Below are 25,327 nucleotides of genomic sequence, written 5' to 3' on the forward strand. Positions count from 1 at the left end.
TTCCATCTGGCCCCTGGGGCTCGACAAATAGACAAATATTTACGGAATGAAGGATTCAAAGACAGAAATGGTCTCTGCCCTCAGGGAGTTTATTTTCTCTTTCCTACTGTAATGCAAACAACTAAAACAACAGTAGATTGTGATAAATGCCATGAAATCAACAAACAGCAGATGAGATGTGTGGTCTCAAGCCTAAAAATATAAACCCTCAGGGCTGGGCCAGAGCTGAAATGCCATCTAGTCCAATCTCCTTGCGGTGCTTGAGTCGTTCCATGGCCTCCTCGCCAGTGTTGCCAAAGTCAGGGAACGCATAAACTTTCCAAATGAGATCCTTCTCCCATGGCTAGATCTGTTGGAAAGATCCTCCCTATCGATGCCCCTCAGATGGTAGAAGAATCATGTTCCCCACAAGTCAAGGCTTCCCATCTCCGTGTCAATTATCGCTCAGCTCTTTAACTTGTCTGTCTTCTCTCACACCAAATGCCAAATCTATTGCTCCAAGATCCCATAAGATATTAGCCCCCTTTATTCTTCCTAGGATGAACCAGAAGGGACCGTGGTTCAGAGGGAAGTGAGAAACTGTTCAGTCAATTTTTCTTCTCATCTTCCAAGGTTACGGGCCCATTAGGTAATGGCACCTGGTTCCATGAGGCAGGACTGAAAAATTACAGAGAACCAACTGTTGGGAAAATTCTGTTTCTTCCTTAAAGTTATCCATGTGCAAGGCGCCAATTATTTCTAAAAATAATCAAGATCCTATGATTAACCATCCATTGAAATCAGATAGTACTTCCTTCTAGTTAATACCCTGCAGGAGTTAAATCACAGCCAGATTCATCAGCAAATGGAAGAAGCTCACCACTACCTTTAGTGTTTTGTATAATCCTTTGAGGGCCAGGGACAGGACCCAAGTTGCTTCCACTGCCTCGGGACAATGGCTGTCCATGCTGGTTTGCAGAAGGTGACTGGCAATAAAGGCAAAGTGCTGGGAGTATTGGCTCAGCTGGGCCTGAGAGTTGCTGCATTCCGGTCCTCCTCCTTTCTGGACCAGCTGGTAGTCCTTCACTGAAGGGTGATGTCAGGCAGGAAAAGAAGGCACAAAAAGCACAGTTAATACTTCCTGCAGATAAGTTTCTTCCCCAGTAATGTGCCCTACTGAAGCAAGAACTGCAGACCCCAAAACACAAATCTCTCTGGCTTCAAACTTAGCCATTATATTTAAGGCCAGCTTGCAGCTGAGCACAAAAGTGGTACTGGGCCACCTACCCACCAAGCAACCAAGAGATGCAATTCACATTCCTACTACTCACACAAACAGGTTGTCTCCAAAGGTGTTAAAGGAAGTTCATAAACACAGAACACATGAGAGACTTTCATTTCAGAACAAGCCTGAGTAAAAGGGATTGGATTTACTCTCTTACATTAAACAACCAGAACCCTGGAAAAATACATGAAACAATGGTTTGCAGACATTGGGCAATAGGTAGTACAGGACGATGACCCCTGAAAGAAGGGACACAAACCAGGTGAGCCTTCCAATAGCCCTGGCTATCTGGAGACAACTTCCAGCCTGCACAGCATGGAGTGGAAATCCAAGTCCAGTTTTAATGAACTGAGGAGACAGAGGTCAGAGTTCAGGGAAGTCAAGGCAGCTAGAACTTATGGGGCAGAATATCACAGAGAAGGGAGATGCACAGAGAGAGGGGTGTGTGGGAGACCCCTCTAGATATCTACAGAGGGTTCCTCATGAGTCTTTGGCTGAATACTGATCTATACAAATGTGAGAGGAAACTATCTAGATAGGAAACTACCTAGTTCTAGGAAAGAACTGTCAAAAAGCAGTAGGCAGAACAATTCTTGGAGCTCACAAAGAACTCTGAGAATATTCTGTCTTCCCACCAGTGAGAGTGGAAGTGTCCTAGTCGGGGGCAAAAAACTATTTGAAGACATAATGATCAAAAAAATCCAAAATTTGATGAAAACTATAAATCTATAGATCCAGGAGCTCTTTAAACCATCAAGCAGAAGAAACATAATGAAAATCATGCCAAGGCATATCATAATCAAAATGCTAAAAAGCAGTGATTAAGAGAAAAACCTTAAAAACAGGCAGAGAAAAGAGACACATTTTGAAGAGTAACAGAGAATGATGGCTGACTTCACGGCAGAAACTATGCAAACCAGAAGAAAAAAGATCAATATCTTTAAGGTATGCAAAGAAAAAACTCTTAGTCTACAATTTTTTACCTAGAAAAATTCATCTCAAAGATGAAGTCAAAGTAAATATTTCTTTGGTTTGGTAGGACAAACCAAAATAATGATTTTGTAGCAGCAGACCTACACTACAAGAGATATTAAGGGAAGTTTTTCAGGAAAAAAAAAATGATACCAGGTACACACTTGAACTTATACAAAGGAATGAAGAGCACCAGAAATGGTAAATATGTGGCTAAATATTAAAGTTATTGTTTTCTCATTTTAAGATCCCTTTTAAAGTATGTGAATTTTAAAGCAAAATAAATAATGTATTGTGAGGTTTATATCATGTAAAAGTAAAATGTGTGACAACAACAGTACAAAAGATGATGGAATAAAAATAGAAAACCTATGTTTCTTCACTATATGTGAAGTGGTAGATTGTTTGAAGATAGACCACGATGAGTTAAAGGTGTATATTATGAACCCTAATGCAACCAGTAAGAAATTATTTGAAGGTAAACTACTGTAAACCCTAAAGCAACCACTAAAAAAATAAGATATACTTTAAAGCTAATAAGCAAGAAGATAGTAGAGGGGTTTCCCTGGTGGCACAGTGGTTAAGAATCCACCTGCCAATGCAGGGGACATGGGTTCGATCCCTGGCCCAGGAAGATCCGACATGCCACGGAGCAACTAAGCCCGTTTGCCACAACTACTGAGCTGCGCTCTAGAGCCCGCGTGCCACAGCTACTGAACTCCATGCACCTAGAGCCCATGTTCTGCAACAAGAGAAGCCACGACAATGAGAAGCCCGCACACCGCAACAAAGAATAGGCCCCACTCGCCGCAACTAGAGAAAGCCCGCGCACAGCAACGGAGACCCAACACAGCCAAAAAACAAACAAACAAACAAACAAACAAATAAATAAGACAGTAGATTTGAACTCAATCATCCTGTTAAGTGTATTGAATACAAATGGTCTAAACATCTCAATTAAAAGGCAGGTATTGGGGAGGGATAAATTAGGAGTTTGAGATTAACAGACATACACTACTATACATAAAACAGATAACCAACAGGGATCTACTGTATAGCACAGGAAACTATACTCAATATTTTATAATAACCTATAAAGGAAAAGAATCTGAAAAAAGAATATATATATTGAATCACTGTGCTGTAAACCTGAAACTAGCATGACACTGTAAATCAACTATACTTCCATTAAAAAAAAAACAACAAAAAAAAGGGCAGGTATTGTCAGACTGGATTAAAAAAGAAGACTCCACTATGTGCTATCTACACTTGAAATGTAAAGACACAGGGAAGTTAAAGCAAAAGAACAGAAAAAGATGCATCATGCAAATGTTAGTAACAACAACAACAAAAAGCTAGAGAGGCTACCTAAATATTAAAGTAGATTTCAGAACATGGACTATTATTAGGGATAAAAAGGAATGTTTCATAATGAAATGAGAAACAGACCATACATGCAATTATAGCTGGATACCTCAACATTCCTTTCTCAGTAATTGTTAGAACAAATAGACAAAAAATCAGTAAGAGTATAGAAGACTTGAAAAGCACTGCCAAATGACTTGATCTCAATGACATCTATAGGACACTCTACCAACAACACAGTATGTGCATCTTTTTCAAGTGCACATGGAATCTTATTTGAAACAGACTAAATTTTTGACCATAAAACAAATTGCAGTAATCTTAATAGGACTGAAATCATTCATAGTATGTTCTCTGACCACAACTTGCAATCAATAACAGAAAGATATCTGGAATATCCCCAAATATTTGGAAATTAAACAACAAAATTTTAAATAATCACCAAAGAAAGAAAAAAAATCACAAGATGAATAGAAAGTACTCTGACCTGAATGAAAATGATAACACAACATATCAAAAATTATGGATGTGGATAAAGCCACACCTAACAGGAAATTCACAGCATTAAAATGCTTCTATCGACAAAAAAAGAAAGGTCTCAAATCAGTGATTTAGACTTCCACTTTAAGAAACCAGAAAAAGAAAAAAGAGCAAACTAAACTCAAAGCAAGAAGAAATAAGGAAATTAATAACGAAAAGATAGAAATCAATAAAAGAGATAACAGATATAACAGAGAAAAATCAATGAAACCAAAAGCTGGTCCTTGGCAAAGATCCAATAAATTGATAAATCTCTGGCTAGTCTAGGAAACAAAAAAGAAAAGATACAAATTACCAAAACCAGGAATGAGAAGAGGCATCTGATACCCCATGTGAGGTTCAGAGAAATTAAGGATCTACATTTTATAAGACCCAAATTTATCCCATAAGTGAATGGAGAGATAAACCATGCTCCCAAGTCAAAAGACTCAGTATCGGTAAGATGTCAGTTCTCCCAAATGGACTATAGATTCAATACAATGCCAATCAAAAGTCTAGCATGTTCTTTAATAGAAACTGACAAGCTGATTCTAAAATTATACAGAAAGACAAAGGAACTAGACTAGCCAACAATTCTGAAGAATAACAAAGTTGGAGAACCTGATTTCAACACTCAGGAGAAATCTACAACAGTAAAGACAATGTGGTATTTGCATAAGGACAGATATATAGATTAATGGAACGTAACAGAATCCACAAATAGACACAAACATACATGGGTCAATTAATTTTCACAAAGTTGCCAAGATAATTCAATGAAGAAAGAATTGTCTGTTCAACAAATGGTCATAGAACAATGGGACAGTCACATGCAAACAAACAAACAAATAAATAAACCTTGACTTTTACATTGCACAGTACACAAAAACAGCACAGACAGTGCCTAGTGCTAAAGCTGAATGATAAAGCAGATTATTTCAAGAGCAGACCTGGGCACACAATGATGTACCTTCACTGTTCTATTGATGAAACAAAATGGAAAGTGACATGAATGCCAATACAATTATGTGAAGTTATTTTACAGTCCTGTAGCCACCTGACTCCATCATATATTTAAATTACCCATTAGAAAACAAATGACACTGGCAAATGAAAAAAGTAAATGTTCAGAACCTAAACATCTAGCCAACCCAAAAACACAGAACCATATACACAAAATAACAGTGTGGAAAGGGCCTTCAAAGTGATTCCAATTCAACCACATCACCTCAGAGACAAGCAAAAAGAAGTTCAGGGAGCTATAACTTGCTTTTTAAAAATTCACACGCAGGGGCAAGAACGAAGATATCTTAACTGATTTTAGGGTATACAGAGATTAGACAACTGTCTCTCATTCTTAGAAAAAATAATTATGCTTGGGACCTGTTTTCCTCTTCCGGGTTTTGACATTGACGATCACAGCCCTGTTCTTCTCAGTAAAGTGCTTCAAGATGATCACATTATGTGGTTCATTGGCATTATCCATATAAACACAGCGGGTCCCCGCGCAGAGGACCTAAACATGACACAGACAGAAAAGGCAACTCAGCAGCACATACAGCACAGTGCCTTTTGCTTGTGCCGCTGACTTCAACAAGCACTCAAGGACAAGGTTCTTCCCATCTCTAAGTCCAGGGCCTGGCACAGGCTTGGCACAGAATTGGTTTAAGTGCTTGCTGGATAAAGCCATATTTTCACAGTCCTCTTTGTCCCAACCAGTTGAGAGATGTGAAAAGTAGAAATGAGATCAAGATGAATGCCAAAGTGAACAACTGTATTTTGAAGTTCTCTGTAATTTAATATATTACAGTTACCTATTATTCAAAGCCAAGAAAATGAATCAAATGGCTAAACTGTTAAAAATGCAAGTTGAACAAACCATCCCATAATCTTGAAAATATACCAATACTGTAAAGGCAAATTATACAACTAAAGAAAAAAAAACTTCCAAAGATATACGCTGTGCACGTGATGAAGAGGAGGCCAGGCCTTCAGTGGCGTACCTGGGGGAAGCCGACCAGCACCAGCAGCGTGAAGATGTTGGTGTGCTTCAGCTGGAAAGGCAGCTGCTTGATGCAGTGGTCTGTGAAGGTGGCAATGACGTCACGCCACAGGGGGGCGCTGTTGAGTGACCGCAGGATCTCCGCCATGGAGCAGGCCCAGTCCAAGCCCACGCGGCTAGAAGGCAAGAGCTCCATTAGATGGCAGTGCACAGGCTCCAAATTCAACTCATCAGGTCGCCACACTCTAAGGCAGACCCAGAAGCATGCCAATGAGCCATTCATTATATTAATTTAAAAACTACCAGAATGTTAGACAACTCTTTATCTGATCAGGAGCCTACTCCTCTATTCTTCCTTTACTTAAAGGTTTCCTTTAAATCATGAATACATTGTTGTGCTTTATCAAATGATTTTTCTTCACTGGTTGATATGATCACATTGTACTCCCTCACTCCCATTTTGGTTGTTGTTAATGTAGTGATTTTAAAACTGTAAACCCTCCTTGATTTCCTGGAATAAATGTAAAGTAGTCAAAAACAAAACAAACAAACAAATAAACTACCAGAATGATGCTTTTGATATAATGATAAGTGTGTGTGGGGGGGATATCAAGATTTGTTACTTATATATACTCAAGTCTACAGCTATGCTTTTAAAAATCTCTATAAAAGGTCATGCACACATATGCACTTGTGCACACTCACATTCACGCACAGGAAATATATACTAAAATAGCACCAGGGAGTTCCCTAGTGGCCTAGTGGTTAGGATTCTGGGCTTTCACTGCCATGGCCCGGGTTCAATCCCTGGTCAGGGGGCTGAGATCCTGCAAGCAGTGTGGTGGCAGTGGGGAGAATAAAACAGCACCAGATGCATTGATGTGGTACAAGGCAAGGTGATTTTTTTCCCCTCATTTTGGTTTTCCAAATTAGGTATTGTGATTATGTTACTTTTTTTTTTTTTTTTTTAAAGTGCACCTGTGATTCCATTCAGGTTTTTTTGTTTTTTTTTAAAGGTGTTTTCGTAGATTAGCTAACTGAAATGCTACATTTTATTTATTTATTTATTTATTTATTTATTTTTCTATTTATTTATTTTTGGCTGTGTTGGGTCTTCGTTTCTGTGCGAGGGCTTTCTCTAGTTGCAGCAAGCGGAGGCCACTCTTCATCGCGGTGCGTGGGCCTCTCACTATCGCGGCCTCTCTTGTTGCGGAGCACAGGCTCCAGACGCGCAGGCTCAGTAATTGTGGCTCACGGGCCCAGTCGCTCCGTGGCATGTGGGATCTTCCCAGACCAGGGCTCGAACCCGTGTCCCCTGCATTGGCAGGCAGATTCTCAACCACTGCGCCACCAGGGAAGCCCTATGTTACTTTTATATAATGAAAATAGATCTATTTTCTTCAACCCCAAAGCCTACACTTATTACTCTCAGGAAAGAACAAACCAGAATATATATCACCAGAGAGTGCCCAGACTGCACAGCTGCCTTAATGTGGGTTTTAAGCGCAGTTTTAATGTTGGTTGACAGTGTTGCTAATAAAACAAATTCCTCTCTCACAAAAGATCCCTAGACAAGAGCACGGAAGCACGCTGATATTAATCAACAGCCAGATCACTGACCTAAAGAAATGAACACCAAGGTGGGGTGGAGTGGGGGTGGCTACCTGTCCAGACACACAGCTCCCAGGCTGAAGAGCAGGTGGGTGGTCTTCCAGCCATCTGGCACAATGGAGCTGTCCCCTGCTGCAAACAGGTTGTGTTTGGCTGAGAGGACCTTGGTCACTGCGGCATCTACCTCCACTGGTGAAAGGCGGATGATTAACTGGCCGAGAAGACCCAGGGTGAGGTGATACGTTTCATTCAGGTGGCCTGCGTTTGAGATGACGACCTGGAACATGAGCGGGAGCACGTGCTCCAGGTCTATCAGGGGGACTGTGGGATCCTGTCGAGAGAGGAGAAGAATCTGTTCAATACAAAAATCTATGTAACCACACCAACTAAACACTCCATCTCCTTCATATAGTATTTATAACTGGCCTGGTGCCAAAGGAATTATGCAGTGTCTTTCACAAATGGCTTAGGGACAATCGACTGTGAAATAAACATTCTCAGGTATCATCTTACAATCCTACTTTAATTTCTAATCCTACTCCAGGGGTATACAGATGACTGCAATTAACAGTTAATTTCAGTATATGGTTTTCCAAAAATTTTTTCTATGGATAACACTACCCACCCCACCCCCCCTTTTTTTAAATGCCAATTTGTCTCTTACCGAGTTTAAGGGCGGTAACATGGCTGCTAATAATCCCAAAATCCTCTTCTGGGAACACTCCGCAAACACCTGCTCAGGGCTTGGAGTAGCTGCCTTTTCCTCGATGGGCTTCTGACACGATGCTTCTGAATTTTCAGCATCTGAGTTGTAAAACACCAAGCTTTCAGATTTTGCCAGGTTCTACGTGTGTATGAAGAGGCAAGTAAACCACTGCACTGTTCCTGTGCCACTACAGAATCAAGCTGGGACTTTACAAACCTACTGCTGAACACGTCTTACTCAAGGAGGTCTGTCCTGATCACCCTGCTTGAAGGTTAAGCCCGCCCTCCGATCTCTCCCAGCCCCTCTGCGCTCTCCATTCCCCTGCTCTTTTGCGCTCATGGCATTTAATTACCTTTTAACACACCATATTATTTGATACTGATTGTTTACCATCTGGCTTCCCTTCTAGATTTTTGGTTTTTTCAATGATGTATCACAAACACCTAGAAATGTGTCTGGAGCACAGCAGCTACTCAGTAAATACTCGATGGATGACTAAACTGTACGTGAACCGGGACGCTGCTCCTCAGAGGAATCAGACCAGAGTGGATTTTGATGACCTGCATTGACATCGAGTGTCAAACTGTTTTCTGGACCTTAGAATTATAGGCCCTGCAGAGATAAGCGTCAGCCCCGTCTGAGAGCTGGCCCCACGGACGGGGCAGGATGCCGGCGCTCACCCCTGCCTGTCACAGAGCGGCCACGTGGGGAGGATCCCGCCTCCCCGGGCCCCCCTGAGGACAGGCTGACATCCGCTGCCGGCGCTCCTTCTGCCCACAGCGCCCCCTCTCCTGGCTCCTCAGTCACCCTGAAACAGCCCTGACCTTGCGCTGCCATCCCCAGCAGGTGTCCGAGGGCCTCCACAGCAGAGTGCACAGCACCTCTCCACTTCCACCTTCCAGCGCTCCACTCCCTCCCTACACACCTGCCCCCCAAGGGACTGCCTGGATTCTCTGGGGGTTCCCACTCTGGGGCCTTTGCTCGTGTAGTTCTTTCTGCCCTGAATGCCCTTCCCCCCAGTAGATCTCAGCACATTCAAGGTCCCGTGCAGGCCTTATTTACAAGGGCTTTACACTGACACAACCTGTTCCAGCTACACACCCATCACCACTAACACCCACTTGGGCCTCGCTACTGGACAGAATCACATCCCAGCTCAAATTAGTTACACACACCTTTGTCTTAAACCCTCCCAGACTGTCAGCACTGTGAGGGCAGGAGCTATGTGTCTATTTGTCTGACTTGGTCCCTGTTTCATCCCCAGGGCCTAGCACAGTGCTTGGCACATAGAAGGCACTCAGTAAATTAGGGAATGAACAAGGTAGGAAAGCAGGCAAGATGAAGGAAAGATGACTTTCAAAGTGTTATCAGTACCATCTGATGCAGAACTGAGAAACCATGCACCCTTGGGTGCTAGCCAATTTTAAATTGTGTGCAAGAAATAAGTCAGGGACGGGTATGCGTGCATTTTAAGATGAAAGAGATCAAGGTAACTGTCAAAGAGTCTTTACCTGGAAGTTCTGTAGGTGCGCGGGCATCTGCAGGTGAGTCTGAAATCTGCGTCTGGCAGGAAGGACCCTTCAGTAATGATGCACCTTCCCCTGCCTTGCTCCTCTGCTTGCAGTCTAAAGGTGTGACTTCCTTAGGGACATCCCTCTTCCCCTAAAAACAAAACGGTGAGTGTAAAAGAATTAAGGTTTCTTTCTTATAAAAGTTTACTTGTTAATATAATACAACTTTTAAAATCACTAGCCAATCAGTCTTCACAAACAAAAATACTTTTGAATTAGAGAATGCCCCTCGTTTCTGATGATAAATCTGTACTCTAATTAAAAGAGTAATCACTGCATCACATCCCCCCAACACCTTCCAAATGCTGCTCTGTCAGAGCCTGCAGTCACATAAGCAATGGCTCTGGTACAAACCTCTAACACATTCTATTTATCTTCCAGAAGCCAGGTATGGACAGTTCCTCTCTTGGGGAAAAAGAAAAAAAACAAAGGTGTGGATTTCCTTCTAGCACAGTAAGCTGACTTTACACTTTTGAGAATTCCATTTTGGCAGAGAGACTTACAAAGGCGGCCCTCATTGGAGCTGGGAGGGTTTTCCAGACTCAGGAGTCTGGCAGTGAGCTGCCCAGACTGGCAGGGTGACAGTCCTTGACCTGAATTTCCTTAGGAGTCACTGAGAGTCACCCCAAAAAACACCTGCACTCCCTGGGCCCTCAGGGTACTTTTCCTTGCTGTCACACAGGCTTATATGTGGAAACCAGGCCGGCAGGAAGTCTTCTGTGCGTGGTGGAGGCACCCTAGGCCCAAGGAGTCTGCGAAGGCAGGACACTTTGGAGCCAAAGATGGAGCGCTGTCCAACACTAAACACTCACGAGAAGATCCTGGCATCTCCCAGCGGCAGCTGACTTATCCTCCCCTCTCCAGATACTGTAACCTCAACAATCAATCCTACCCTCAACACCCCCCTAAGAAGAAAGTGGCTATAAGACTGTCCAAGAGATTTGCCCGATGCACACCATGGAACCAAGACACAGAATGGAACTTGAATCTAAGCTTGAAACTGATCACAGCACCAGTTCTGTTTGACCACAGGATGATAGGAGCTTTCTGAGGTTTGTGGTAATCCTGCATCGAGCAAGTCCATCAGCGACATTTTTACAACATACTTTTTTAATTAAGGCATTCTCTATATTGCCCAAGATGCAGAAGAAAAAATGGAAATGGAAGAGAAAAAGTGGGCGCCTGAAGAGTGGACTGGAAACTGGAGTACCATTTACTTGGCTGCCAACAATGAAAACACGGTAAGTGAAAATGGACCACTAAGGATGCACTTCTGCTTATTAACGAGTCATCCAATGGTGACATCGGGGTCACCTTTTATCGAAGGGTTAATTGTACATGTCAAAGCTTCAGCCTCCTTGCGAAAAAAACCCGTGGCTATCTGGTTCAGCATGCTCTACTCAGGAAGGGACTATTTACACACACTTCCTGATTGCAGGAAGGTATGTATTATTTTTCTAGTCAACATACGTGAGGACGGCTTCATGACTTCCCTGACGATGGCCCTTGCCAAAGGCCGTGATCTGAGCCCTGAAGACTATGAGGTTTTCAAAGAAAAGACAAAGCAAATGGCTGTTCCAGTCAAAAATATCATTAAAGTCAGTGACACAGATACCTGCCCCCGTGACACTAATTAGCGACTCCTCCCTGTCCTCATGTCACCGTCGGTTTTTCCCTATGTTAAGTCAGCTAACTGCTTTCTGCATCTGGAAGATAACACATCTAGATCATGAATCGACACATTATCAGCTTCATCCACACGAAGACAAATGTGCCTTTACTTTCCACTGTGTCCCCTACTTTCTCTCTCCCCTATGAAGCTGAGATCCATAGACCTGACCTTCTTTCCCAGCTCTGTTCCTGACTTGTTTCTTGATTTTGGATTTCTCAATCTCTATGTAAGTTTAAATACAGTTATTTAATAGAAAAAAAAAAAGATTGTCCAAAAAGGGGACCGAGACTGGGAGAGCTACCTGCCTTGTTAAAAATGTACCCTCTGAAAAGATCTCCAACACCATACTCTCTGTACTATGTGGCCCTTTGTGAAAACAATGTAATTCCAAAGTTCTGGCTGATAATGTTAGTCTTGATCTTCTTTCCTGTTATCACAGGACTCCAAAGAGCCACTGCAGTTGCACCACATGGCACTCAAGAGGGTCTCATTACTGGCCAGAGGCCGTTGTAGACAGATGATGTCTCTGGCTGAGACTGCTTTCTCAGTTGTTTAAAACAAAAAGTATCTCTAGACATTAGAGGGAAGGAGGGACAATACCCTTAATACAGCCTAGGATTGGCCAGAAACGCGTAGAAGTTCAAAAACAAGTAATTTGTACTCAGGGTCCAAATAGGATATGGTTCTTAGGGCCACTGAAGTGGGGACATTTGGGTTCTGTTGTGGGCACAGTGTTGGAAACTGCAATTTGCTAGATAGAAGACTAAGAGCCAGAGCCAGAGGCAGGGTACCCTGGGTGTACCCAGCTGCTGATGGGACGAGGACCCAAAAGGTAGGGACACCTCAGGAATAAAAATAATGCCCTGGGAGATCCTTAGAAAAAGGCTGATTCCAGTCCCTAGGCAGGGAAAGCCTAAGATAAGCCTGAAACATCTTTTTGTATCAAAAATTAAGAAAGTGCATGGAGACATATCAAAAGGACACAAAAGCCAGCTGGAAGTTTCCATTGGCCAAACACAGGACAATTCGAGCATCAAAATAAGTAATAAAAAGTAAAAGATTTTAATCCATTGAATAAAAAAAATTCATTGAGTCCATTTTCATATAAATAAATGAATAAGTAGATACATGGGGAGCGCTGTGCTGATGGGTAGCATAAGATGCTGGGAGCCCACAAGAAGATACAATTATTCCCAGGCTCAAAGGTGAAGACAAGACTGCTGATTTATCCTGTCTCTGCTGATAATGTTCTTTCTGCCCCACCATAATCTGTGGGTGGGTACAATGCTGCCTGGAGAAGGGGTTTTGTGGTCAAAACAGGCTCGAAGGTTATTATGTCACCTGTCCTGTGCTGGCTCTCTGGTGGAATGAAGCTAATAGAATTTTCAAGTTTTTGCCAGCCATCTTTGCTTTTGCCTTCCTCTAAATGACAACAGGATCCCAGCGAGCTATAACTGCCAAATGGGGATCCTCCACAACAGAGACAGAGACAGAGGACAGAAACAGCAGCAGCACTTAAGGCAAACAAAGCCAGGGGCATTTACAGCACCAGCTCAAACTTTGGAGGCAGCATCGTGGAAGCTCTGCTTGCTCTTCCACAGAACAATCTCAATGTCACTGTCACAGGTTCCACCTGGATCCAGGAAGGCTTTTCTTCTACTTACACAAGCATATGTAAACTACTGTAAACTACATACGTAAACTACTTGGTAAGTAGTAAGCAATTAGTATCACCTATTTGTTGGCTGAATATAAAAATAGTTTCACATATATAGTGTTCACCATAGGTCAGGAACCAACCTCTTTAGGTGCATAATCTTGTTCAATTCTTGTAAAAACCACAGGAGGCAGGGAACAGGAGTAATTAACACTGACAGGGAACTTAATATGAACACTGCTTTTCTTAAAAAAATGTTTACTTATTTATCTATTTATTTATTTGGTTGTGTCAGGTCTTAGTTGTGGCACGGAGGATCTTCGCTGCTGCGTGAGGAAATCTTCGTTCCAGCATGCGGGCTCTTCACTGTGGCATGCAGGATCTTCAGCTGTGGCATGCGGGATCTTAGTTGTGGCATGCAGGATCTTAGTTGCGGCATGCGGGATCTAGCTCCCTGACCAGACACTGAACCCAGGCCCCCTGCACTGGGAGCACGGAGTCTTAACCACTGGACCATCAGGGAAGTTCCTGAACACTGTTTAAAGCACTTTACAGACATTAATTCAATGTATGTCATGCATGTAAATCCTCACAACAATCCTAAGGAATAGGTATTATCATTATTATCCTTCCATTTTTACCGACGAGAAAACCAAAGCGAAGAGATTCTGGTGACGTGCTCAAGGTTTGACAGAGGATCTGCACCCAGGCAATCTGGGTCACGAGCCTATACCGTTAACCTCTGTACTCCAGTCCCTCATGAGAAAGCTCTGAGCTCACCCGTGATTCTGCCCAGGGAAGGACTGTTACTTACACTGCGGTGCACAAATGGGCCTGCATCGGCTGGCTCCACAGCAGCCTGGATGGCTTTTTTCTCTGGCTGCTCCTCTGATGTTTGGGTGGGCACAGTGACTGGTGGGGCCTGCTTTTCTGAAGTAGAGTCACCGTCTGGCAATATGCCAAGAAGAGCTAGAGCTTTAAGACCTACATGGGAAGCAAATAAGAGAATGGTTAAAAGTTTTATAATAAGGATTATTCCCTGCAAATGCCATAAATCACTTTGCTACTATATGGAAATACATGGCTGAGTTCTCCACAAACTGAACCAAAGAGTACTCAGTCCAACCCTCCACCCGCCCACCCCGCCCCGCCACGGCTGTCCAAATCTGCTCAGCTCCCAATTTCAGACACCGAAAGTTTCGATAGTGGGGGATACTTGTACTTTATTAACAACAGAGGACAAAAGATACAATAGGATTGTCTGTTTAGAAAATCATAAACATTAAAATTTTGTAGTAGCCCCACACAGCCAGACTTCTAAATTTCCACTGGCAAATAGATAACGAAATAGCTCTGAAGCACTGGTATTACCCACCTGCTACTTCATCCAAGTCTGATTTCCCTAATGTTTATTAGAATGGGGAGTTAGTCCATTACTCTGAAAGGAATTTAAATTACTCAGAAGTTGAACATTCACATTATTTTTCTCCTTGGCACCCCTCAGTAGAGGCAAAGTCATCTAGATATTTTATTAGTCAAACTTTTTTAAAAAAAATTTATTTATTTACTTATTTGGCTGCGCTGGGCCTTAGTTGCGGCACGCAGGATCTTCGTTGCGGTGTGCAGGATCTTTAGTTGCAGCATGCAGGATCTTTAGTTGTGGCATGTGGGCTCTTAGTTGTGGCATGTGGGACCTAGTTCCCTGACCAGGGATTGAACCTGGGCCCCCTGCTTTGGGAGTGCGGAGTCTTAACCGCTGGACAACCGGGGAAGTCCCTAATCAAACTATTTTAGTTATAATTAGCTCTCATCTACAACACAGTTGTGTGGAAGTAGATTTGCACTCCAGGTTAAAAAAAGGCTGCATTCCTTTGGCAAAGTTAAGTCTGGTGTATTCAAATACTAAATACTTCATCCCCAGACATCAAGAGTTTTAATTATTAATTTATTTTACATCTTCATGAAATATTTTAGAGAAACTAAATGCTACTTTAATGCCAACATTTCTCTCAAATGAATCTGGGGATTTTTTTTTTTAATATTTATTTATTATTTATTTATTTATTTATTTTGGCTGCACTGGGTCTTAGTTGCAGCATGTGGGATCTAGTTCCCCGACCAGGGATCGAAGCTGGGCCCCCTGCATTGGGAACACGCATTCTTACCCACTGGACCACCAGGGAAGTCCTGCATCTGGGGATTTAAAATTAGGTTCCACTCCGGGGTGAGCACCTCTTGTGGAAAACTGGGTTTTACTACCTCTGAACTGAGCACTGCATTTCACTTCCGCTGGGGCTGTTGCTTCACAAGCAGCTGAGGGGTGGTCTGGTTTCCATGCATGAGGAACAATTACCTTTTCCCTGGTGAGCCTTCATCAGACAGTCACCGACGAGCTGCATGCACTGGCTCCGCAGGGTGGCAGCACTGCTGCGGGCCTGGGGATCCAGCTTTTCGCCATCCACGTCCTCGGCGCTGGCCAGGTGGGTGCTATAGAGAGCCAGGGCGGCGAAGAGCAGCCAGGAGTAGTTGTGGATGTAGGGCTGGATGAGCCTCTGCCGGTCGCTGATCCGGATGGTCACCATCGGATGGGCAGTGATACTGTGGGTAGGCAAGTGGCTGCAAAGGCAAGACATTTTTAAGGCCTACAGGCCTTTGTGAGCCCCCAAAAAGGGAGAATGGGGCCTCAGGGGACCACCTGCATGGTCACAACTGGGCATCAGGTACCTCTAAGACTGTGGTTACTGAAAGTTTAAAGATAGGGCTTCCCTGGTGGCGCAATGGTTAAGAATCCGCCTGCCAATGCAGGGGACACAGGTTCAAGCCCTGGTCCGGGAAGATCCCACATGCCGCAGAGCAACTAGGCCCGTGTGCCACAACTACTGAGCCCACGCGCCACAACTACTGAAGCCCGCACACCTAGAGCCCATTCTCCGCAACAAGAGAAGCCACCACAATGAGAAACCCGTGCACCGCAACAAAGAGTAGCCCCTGCTCGCCGCAACTAGAGAAAGCCCGCGCATAGCAACGAAGACCCAACGCAGCCAAAAATAAATAAATAAAATTAATAAATTTATATAAAAAAAAATTTTAAAGATGGGTATGGGCCCTCTCTTCAGAAAAATGAACAAACACTGCACATTCCATTTTGGGATTTCACAACCCCCAGAAGACTGTCTATGGAAACCAGGTGAAGTTAAGAATTCCTTATTGTGAAGTTTCGCAGGGTGTGGTTATAGCATTTTGGTAACGTGAGAAAATGACCATAATCTTTAGAGACGGATATGAAGTATGCAGGAAGGAAATGATTTAAGGTCTGGAATTTGCTTTAAAATACTTTAACAAAGGGGAAAAAAAAAAAAAAGAATAAGCTAAGCACACATAGCAAAATATTCCTAATTGTTGAGTCTGGGTCATTGTTACATGAAGATTCATTGTACTACTCTCTTTACTTGTGGGTATGTTTGAAATTTTTTATAATGCAAGTTTTTTTTTAATTATTAAAAAAAAGGCAAAGGAATACATGAAGAAAAGTTTACCAGGCTAGAGGTCATCTGAGACATACCCATAGGAATATTTCTTGGCCGCATAGCATCCATAGCAAAGGTCAAAGTCATCGCACACATTGCAATTCATTCTCCGGCCTATGATCAAACCCTGGCAGTGGTCACACGTAAACTCCATGTTGACCATTTCGTGGTCATCTCCGTGGCCCTCAGGCTTCACCCCACCTGGGGGGAAAACAGCAGCGTGAGGTGGATTGGGCAAAGGGCTCTTAGAAGGGCTAGTTTCCAAACCCAAACCAACCCCAGAAGAAGCAGGGTTGTTCCCAACAGATTGATAGGGGCGTCACGGGCCACAAGCATCTTCTGGAGACCAAGGGTTCCCCAGGTGGCTCTTAGCATATGCACAATGTTCTTGGCATGGAACATCTTAGCAATGGTACCGTGCATTGACCCTGCTTTTCCAACGCAATACGGAATCTGACCAAGCAGGTCACCAATCCCATCATGACCTCCATTTGGCAGCACAAGTCCACACCCCAATTTGTGGGCTGTCTCCCATGACCCCTCCTCTAACAAATATTGGTGTATTCTTCTTAACAGGCACTGAAAAGTTATCAGGTATTTGCTCTTACTTTTTCATTCCTGAATCACAGATGAAAACAGACTCCATAACCACAGACCCACTGAGTGAGAAAGAACGTTAGTCACGAAAGAGACTGACAGCTCTGGTCTCCTTCTTACTCTGAGTCCAATGGGTCTCTGAGCCCCGTCATACACCCTGCTCAATGTTCCTTACCTCTGACCCACTTCAGTTCCCACTGCCAGGAACCCAGTCCAGGCACTAATCCCCTTGTCACTATTGTGATTGATTTCCTAAAGGAAACTCTTACATGGACAGAACCCCCTTTCTCTAGCATAGCTCTAGTCATGTTAACACCTTTCTTGAAAAACCTTCCCCACTATCTGTAGACTCATTCAAATTCCTGAGCCTGGTATCTCTGGGTCCTACAACCTGGGCCCAACCTGTCTCAATCTATCACTCAGCGGCAGACACTGGAGAGTCTGTCTAAACACACTACATATGCTCACTCCTCTGTCCCTGGACTTGCTCAGCTTTGGGTGATGACACACTCTCCATTGTCTCCTTCACATCACCCAGTTCTAACTTTCTTCAAAGACCAATTCACATCCCATCTCCTCCACAAGTCTTCCTGCAACGGTAGCCTTCCTTACTTCTGAACTTTTCCAGAACAATCTATACTGCTCATCTGTAACTCAGCATGTACATTCTTGTCCTGGAATATACATTTTGTGAGCAGGTCCAGTCTCCTGCTAAGACTATAAATGCTTCCAGAGCAGGGGCTGTATCTTATTCGACTGGGTGATGCACACAAAGAGCCTTCAACTGCTTACTACTGACAACCTGCTTTATCTCAGCACCTACAAGTCAAGAGGATTCAAGACTTTCTGAAGTTTGCTTGTGTGTATTTTACTTCTTATAAACACTGCATGATTCAGAAGGCAAAATCATTTCCTGAAAACTCAACTGAATGTACATTCATTGGTGCTGAGTGTTTATCAAGTGCCTATACCCAGCAAGATAGAAGATGACAGCGCATCACATAACAGAGCTCTGGAGTTTATCATTCAGTTGGGGAGATAAGGGTCATATTCGCCAACAAGTCAGAGAACACTGCTGGGGCAGTATTGTTACTGTACAGTGGGAGTTTAAAAAATGACAAGATCACAGAAAATAGAAATGCTTATTCCTTTTGGGTATGGCATGCTCAGGCCGTGAAATTTACCTAGGAAGCAAGTCTTGCAGAGATCCATGTCGCTGCACTGCAGACACCGGTAGCGATGCCAGGGGGCAATCTCGTCACACCCATCACAAGAGATGTCCACGTTTAACAGGTCACAGTAGCGAGCAATAAACATGTGCATCTATAAGATGAAATAAAACACAATTAACCAACAGACTTTTAATGTGGCCACTATTCAGTAATCAATCCATCCTTCAGTATGTACTTAAAATATTCCAGGCACTGTACTAGGTGCTAGGATTAGGAGATGAAGGAGCTTAGTGTCTAGCTGGGAATTCCCTGAAGCAAACAGATGACAGCATACAGTACGATAGGGGCTTGGATAGACAATTTCAGGAGGCTTACAGGGCACGTGGAGGCTTTTCAAAGGTGCTAATTCCTCAGGTGAGACCTGAGGGGCAAACAGGCATTAGCTGGGTGGGGGTAAGGGTGGTGGGCACGCCAGATAAAAGCAATAGCAAGTTCTACAGGAGGCACAAAAGGATCAAGACAAGGGCTCATGAACTTGGCAATAATTCCGTATGTAGAATGCAGTGTGGAGGGGGGATAACCAGATAAAGTTAGAAAGGTTAAACCACAAGTGCCTGGGATGCTAGTCTAAGGAGTCACGGATGTTTTAAACGGAAGAGTAACTGAGCATTCTGAAAGCTCCTCTGGTTACTGAGTGAGAATGGATCAGAGAGGGCAAGACTGGAGACAGGGAGACTGACCCTGACAGCAGCTGTTAAAGCAACCCCCCAACAGGTGATAAGGGCTGGACTGGGCCAAAAGTGAGATGGTGGAAGGTGGAAGAGCTGAGAGGTAGTAGAAGGCAGAGGTGAGGAACCTTGGGGGCTGACTGGTTATAGGGGCCCGCGAAAGGGAAGGGTCAAGAACAACATCTAGATTTCTGGCTTGGGTACTCGGCTGGACAAGGGTAGTGTTCACAGATACAGGAAACACTGCAAAAGAAGCACTGTTTGCTGGCACTTAAGAAGAAAAACTTTCTGGGGAAAGAGTAAGGGCACCATTTCATGAGCAAAACAAATTGTTTTACTGCAAAGCCCCTGGAGGCTACAGTATGCTTTATCTTTACGGCCTAGAAATAAGGGAAGTAAACCACTAAGTCACCATACAGTAGTATAGTATAGCAAACATGCCAAGCCACCTTAGAATGGCTCCCAGTAAGGTATTAACATACAAGAGAGAAAAATCGCAAAGGCCAAGTTGGTGTGCTCCGTCCAAGCACCACAGAGATGCCAAATGAGCAAAGTAACTGGCACATAGTAGGCACACAAACTAAGAAAGTGAATGCACCTGAGGCAGCAGATGCCTGGCATAATGTGGTGGTGACAGATAAACCCCTAATGTGGAGATGGACATGGCAGGCTATGTGAGCCTGATGCCTCTACACATATGAATCATGTAACTCTGATTCTGGGCACACATGGCTGCTTCCACGCTCACCAGGCAACCTTCTGATTGAAACATGACTTCCCAAGTTGCTTGCCTACAGGAAAAGAATGTACCACGGACACCAGAATCCAGGGCCTTCAGCAATTCTATTTCTCACTATAAATTAATAAACCGGCACCTAATATTTTACTTCAGCCCCACGAGCCTATTTCCTGTGAATCTAGTTCTACGGGAGGGAACCACCACCTGACTGTGGTCAAGTCAGGATTCAGGGCCCCTCAGGTTAAAGACCAGGCTGGGTGATGGCCACTCACTAAGGTACTGACTGCCGCCTGGAGCCCTCTCAGGGGACAGCCTGCTGGCACTCCCCCGCACAGACTCTCCTCTCCAAACTCCTAGCAAGCCACTTCAGGTTACTCTAGTTGAGAGGTCTTACTTTCCTCTGCTTCTCTGGATCTTCCTGGGCTATTTTTTCATACCAGGCCTCAAACATGCCATCCTGACACTCCTCCATCCATTCTGAATTCTGCTTGGCATCAGCAAGCTCATCTTCTTCACTCCATTGGCTGAAAGAAGGACATAAAGAGAGAAAAGCATGCCTCTCCCAATAATCAAGGAAAGTGCTTGTTAGCAGACTCTGTGTCCTATGGGTCTAATACACGAGGCACTTTTAAACTTCTGAAGGGAAGAGGTCAATTTGGTTTTCAAAGCCCCAGGATTTGCCAGATGTTTGACAGATATATACCAATAAAAAGGGAGCAGCCCCTTCCAGAGTAGACTACAATGGGTGAGGAATTAGAGCTTGAAAGGTTGTACCTACGTGGCATAATCCCACTCAACAACCATTTGTGGTGAACCTACTATGTGCCAGGCACTAGAGCCAAATAAAGCAATTAAAAAAAAAAAGTCCGATTTGGACATGCTCAGCACACCCTAGTGGCAGCAGCATGAGAAGGGAGTCAGCAGACCCTGGGGCCTCAGCTCTCCCGCTGGCTGCTGTAAGACCTGGACACAGCACTCAGCCCTGGTCCTCAGTTTCCTCATTTCTAATAGATAATCTCAGGGACTCCTTTTAGGTGCAAAATTATAGCTTTCCATAATTTCAGTTTACAGTTTGTTTCAGCAACCGGAATTTTAAATACAAAAGTATTTGCTCGACAGCAAATGCAAAACATCTACCAACCAACAAATACACATTTGTTCATTCACGTGTTCCAACAAACTGACTTCAGGCCTACTCAAACTGAGCTCTGCTGCGGGTGCTATGGGGAGTGGTGAGGAAGGTGCGGCCCCTACTCCCAAGGACTGGGTCACGTAGGAGCAGGCGAAGCTTGAAACAAGGAGCAGACTGATGGCTGAAGAGCCAGCGAGCTGATGCCCCAGCCACTCCCCCCCCCGTGCTGTGTCCCAGCCCTCCGCCAAGAGCGCCTCCGACAGCAGGGCAGTGGCTGCGGTCTGTGAACAAGGAGACCGCTTAAATTCTATCTCCTCTTCCCAGGATATCTCTTCTGAGAGAGTGAAAATTGGTGTTGACTCATTCACTGATTTCCTCCTAATTATCTCCTCTTGCTCTTCTTCCCCCTTTCTCTTCTTTCTTTTCTACAGACATGAGTGATTAATGGGTAAGTGGAATGAGAAGTGGAAAGAAAAAAAAAACTTTGCATATGAGAAACAGAACTCATTCATTCTTCGCAGCAATCCTGAGGTAGGTACTGTTATTACCTCCAGCTCTAAAGATGAGGAAACTGAGGCACAAAGGAATTTAAAAAGTTGCCCGAGGTCATCCAGCTAGTATGTGGCAAAGCCAGGATACTCCCCAGAAAGTCTAGCTCCAGGCCCGAGCTCTGAATGCGCTACGATCCCTGTACTTGACGAGTTACTGTAGGAACTGCAGAGTGCAGGACTGTGTGTCCTTACCTGATCACACTGTCATGGACACTTATATTTTCTTGTGACATTTTCATGAGGAGATCTGGTAACTGAATGTCAACAAAGAAGGTGAGATCACTGGGTTCCCAGCCCATATCCAAAAGATGAAGCAGGGCCGTCTGGACACAGGACAAGGCAGGCAGCAAGGACCTGAAGTGGCCACGAAGGTGAAAGTTACTAAAGCTGCCCATCACCCACGGAGACAACAGAAGCAATGCGAATCAGAGACCTGGTGTGCTTGTCAGTGGAAAACAGAAGGGAACACCAGATTGCTAGTTTGGGTTCCTTATAATCTCATTTCAAATTTCTCAGACTCCATACAAACCTTCTTCAAACAACAGCTTAAGCAAAAGAGTTCTGAAAGCATAAAGAGAAAGGTCTCCACCCTGCTAGGACTACCACAGGGGACACTTTACAGTAAAAGACTGAGTAGTAAAACTCAACTTTGATAAACAGCAAGGTCAGGGCCAGGCCCAATTAGCCTAGGTTATACAGCTCAGATGTAGAGAAGAACCATTTGATTTAAGGTTGATGTTTAAACCACTAACTATGGAGGAGACTGGGGAATGGCTTTCTATTCAAGTTTTGTTTGTTTTTAATTTTTATTGGGATATAACTGATTTACAACGTTGTGTTAGTTTCAGGTGTACAGCAAAGTGTCTATTCAAATTTTTAAAACTGAAAATAACAGGTTACAAATTTTCAGATGAACCAAAACCTATCCACTTTAAAAAACTGCACACACCATACAGAAAAAAGGCTGGGAGAAAATATACTGATAAGTTAACATTAGCAATTAGCTCTAGACGGTAAGATTAGGGGTTATTTTTATTTTACTCTTTGTGCTTTTCTGTATTTTTAACAGTGGACATGTATTTCTTTAAAAAATCAGAAAAAACAGAAATAATTTTTTCTCTAGAAATCATAAAATTATCCCGTACCTGTCGTTTATGTTACTAAATCCTTTAACTGCTTTGACCAAAAACAGAACAAACTGATAGTAAGTGTCTCGAATTTCTTTGTGTAGATCTGCACCACAGCCCTCCAGGTGTCCAAAATAACTAGAAACAGAAGAAATTACCAGTCACTTAATTGCTAACGAAGTGGCACAGAAACTTAAATAAATAAAAACATAACTTCAGAAAGTAACAGACAAAACAGCAAGTGACTCATCTGCTTGGATCAAGAAGGTTGCCCACTAGGAGTATGGAGATGACAATTATTAACCTTTCTTTGTTAGTATAAAAACCACCCTTCCCACCACTACCTGAGCGCCTGGTACCAAGTTAAGTATTCGTCACAAATTTCCAAACTTAATCGTCTCCACACAGTCACGCCCACCCCTCTGCCTCCCTTCAGTGATGACTTCAGTGCCAAGCTCAGTGTCTTTCCGACCTTGATCCTTGTCACCTTGGAGACTCCAACACCCATGGGAATGATGCCCCAGTTCTGCCGTCTCTGGATTCTCTGCCATCTTCACCTCCAGCGATCTTCTTCTCCAGCCCCTTTGCCATCCCCATCTGATGGTCATTTCCTTGACCTTGTCACCACAGTAACGGCGTTACCTCTGAAATACTGACTTCAGAACATCCTGCTCTGACTGTGACCTCTCACCCTGCTCACCTACACTGCGACTCCCACCAATCCCAGGGAGCCCCAAGCCATGACGCTCCCTCACGTTGACTATCCACCACTGCCGCCAGGCTTTCTCTTTGCCCCGTACTCAGCTTCAATTCCATGGCCCGTCACCATAATCATACCTTAGCAATCACCAAGTCCTTTGCTGCCTTCTCCCTCCACATACTTGCCTGAGAAATCATATGCCTACATCAAAATAGCTAATTGTTGCTGGAGGAAACACCACACAACCAAGCTGACTAGTAGCACTTTACGTTCACAACCATAATTCTCAAATAATCTCTCCAAACTGTCAGGCAGTCAGACCGGCTGTCTCAATTTTCACTACTATTTCAAACCTTCCTGCTTCTCCTTAAACTTCCACTGCCTCCTCCTAAGCCATCATTTAGAGCTGGTAACTACCCTCAAATTTTATATTTTGAAAACAGAAATGATCCCACAGGAACTCCTCCAAACCAACCAACCAACTTGCATCTTTACCCCAGTGCGTTTCCTCCTGCTGCCAGAGACAGTCTCCCTGGCTCTCAAAGGCCAACCACTCTACTTACACCACTTCTACTGTAATTGAGCCCTCCTTCCTGCATCGAGTTTTCCTCACTACTGACCCACTCCCGCCAATGTACAGTATACTCTGCTATCTCTTCAAAACCCTCAGTTGATGCTACATCCCCTGCAATTACTATCCTAATCCTCTGCTCCCCTTTAAGGCCAAATTTCCTGAAATAATTGTCTAGTCTCCCTCTCCATTTCATCACCCCCATTCTCTTCTCAACCCAGTCCAACAGGGCTTGTGGCCTCATGGCTCCAGTAAGACTGCTGTCAAATCCAGTGTGTTCTTATCTCGCTCAACCTCTCACATCAGCATCTGACACAATGGACCATTCCTATCTTTTTTTTTTTCTTTTGGCTGTGTTGGGTCTTCGTTGCTGCGCACGGGCTTTCTCTAGTTGTGGTAAGCGGGGGCTACTCTTTGTTGCGGTGCGCGGGCTTCTCATTGTGGTAGCTTCTCTTGTTGCAGAACACGGGCTCTAGGCGCATGGGCTTCAGTAGTTGTGGTGTGTGGGCTCAATAGTTGTGGCACGTGGGCGCAGTAGTTGTGGCGCACGGGCTTAGTTGCTCCATGGCGTGTGGGATCTTCCCGGACCAGGGCTCGAACCCGTGTCCCCTGCATTGGCAGGTGGACTCTTAACCACTGCGCCACCAGGAAAGTCCCATTTCTACCTTTTGAGATACATTCTTCTGTCAGCTTCGACGGCACCACCATCCCCTGGTTTTTGCTCTTGGTGGTCACTCCCTGGTCTCCTCAGCTGACTCCTCTTCCTGTGCTTGACTTCATCCAAATAAAGAAGTGCCCCTAAGGCTCAGTCTGGGGCCCCCTCTTGTCCATCTCTCTGCACTCTTTCTAGAAGGTCTCATCTGGTCTCACGGCTTTACGTACCATCTATATACTGACAACATCCAAATTCTATCCCTACTCCTGGTTTCTTTTGAGAACTTTAGACTCTTATCTCTATTTTCTCATATTTACGTGGGTATGAAAGAAGCAGTTCAAACTTAACATGGCCAAAACAAAACTTTTGATTATCACCCCAATCTGTTTCTTCCATACTCTTCCCCTCAGTAAAACCCAGCTGCTCAAGCCAAAATCCTAGAGGCTTCTTTCCCCATGACTCTTTTCATTCACCCTCTAAATCTAATCC

At 43.9% G+C, this 25,327-nt stretch overlaps 1 protein-coding gene across 4 annotated transcripts in view; it reads right to left on the reverse strand.

Moving 5' to 3' along the window:
- ZZEF1 (zinc finger ZZ-type and EF-hand domain containing 1) overlaps positions 1-25,327 on the reverse strand; it is a 115,283-nt gene that overhangs the window by 19,658 nt on the left and 70,298 nt on the right. For all 4 annotated transcript variants that reach the window (XM_082443768.1, XM_082443767.1, XM_082443766.1 and 1 more), the window contains exons 31-43: positions 22,931-23,050; positions 21,978-22,139; positions 20,497-20,626; positions 18,648-18,786; positions 16,902-17,067; positions 15,693-15,955; positions 14,154-14,323; positions 9,951-10,101; positions 8,398-8,537; positions 7,787-8,064; positions 6,124-6,298; positions 5,504-5,636; positions 866-1,065 (exon numbers count right to left, since the gene is read on the reverse strand). In XM_082443768.1, coding sequence (XP_082299894.1) covers positions 866-1,065; positions 5,504-5,636; positions 6,124-6,298; positions 7,787-8,064; positions 8,398-8,537; positions 9,951-10,101; positions 14,154-14,323; positions 15,693-15,955; positions 16,902-17,067; positions 18,648-18,786; positions 20,497-20,626; positions 21,978-22,139; positions 22,931-23,050 — 2,227 coding nt within the window. The remainder of the gene's footprint in view (positions 1-865; positions 1,066-5,503; positions 5,637-6,123; positions 6,299-7,786; positions 8,065-8,397; positions 8,538-9,950; positions 10,102-14,153; positions 14,324-15,692; positions 15,956-16,901; positions 17,068-18,647; positions 18,787-20,496; positions 20,627-21,977; positions 22,140-22,930; positions 23,051-25,327) is intronic.

Source organism: Balaenoptera physalus, assembly GCF_965194825.1.
Source record: "Balaenoptera physalus genome assembly, chromosome: 20".
Classification (NCBI taxonomy): Eukaryota; Metazoa; Chordata; class Mammalia; order Artiodactyla; family Balaenopteridae; genus Balaenoptera; species Balaenoptera physalus.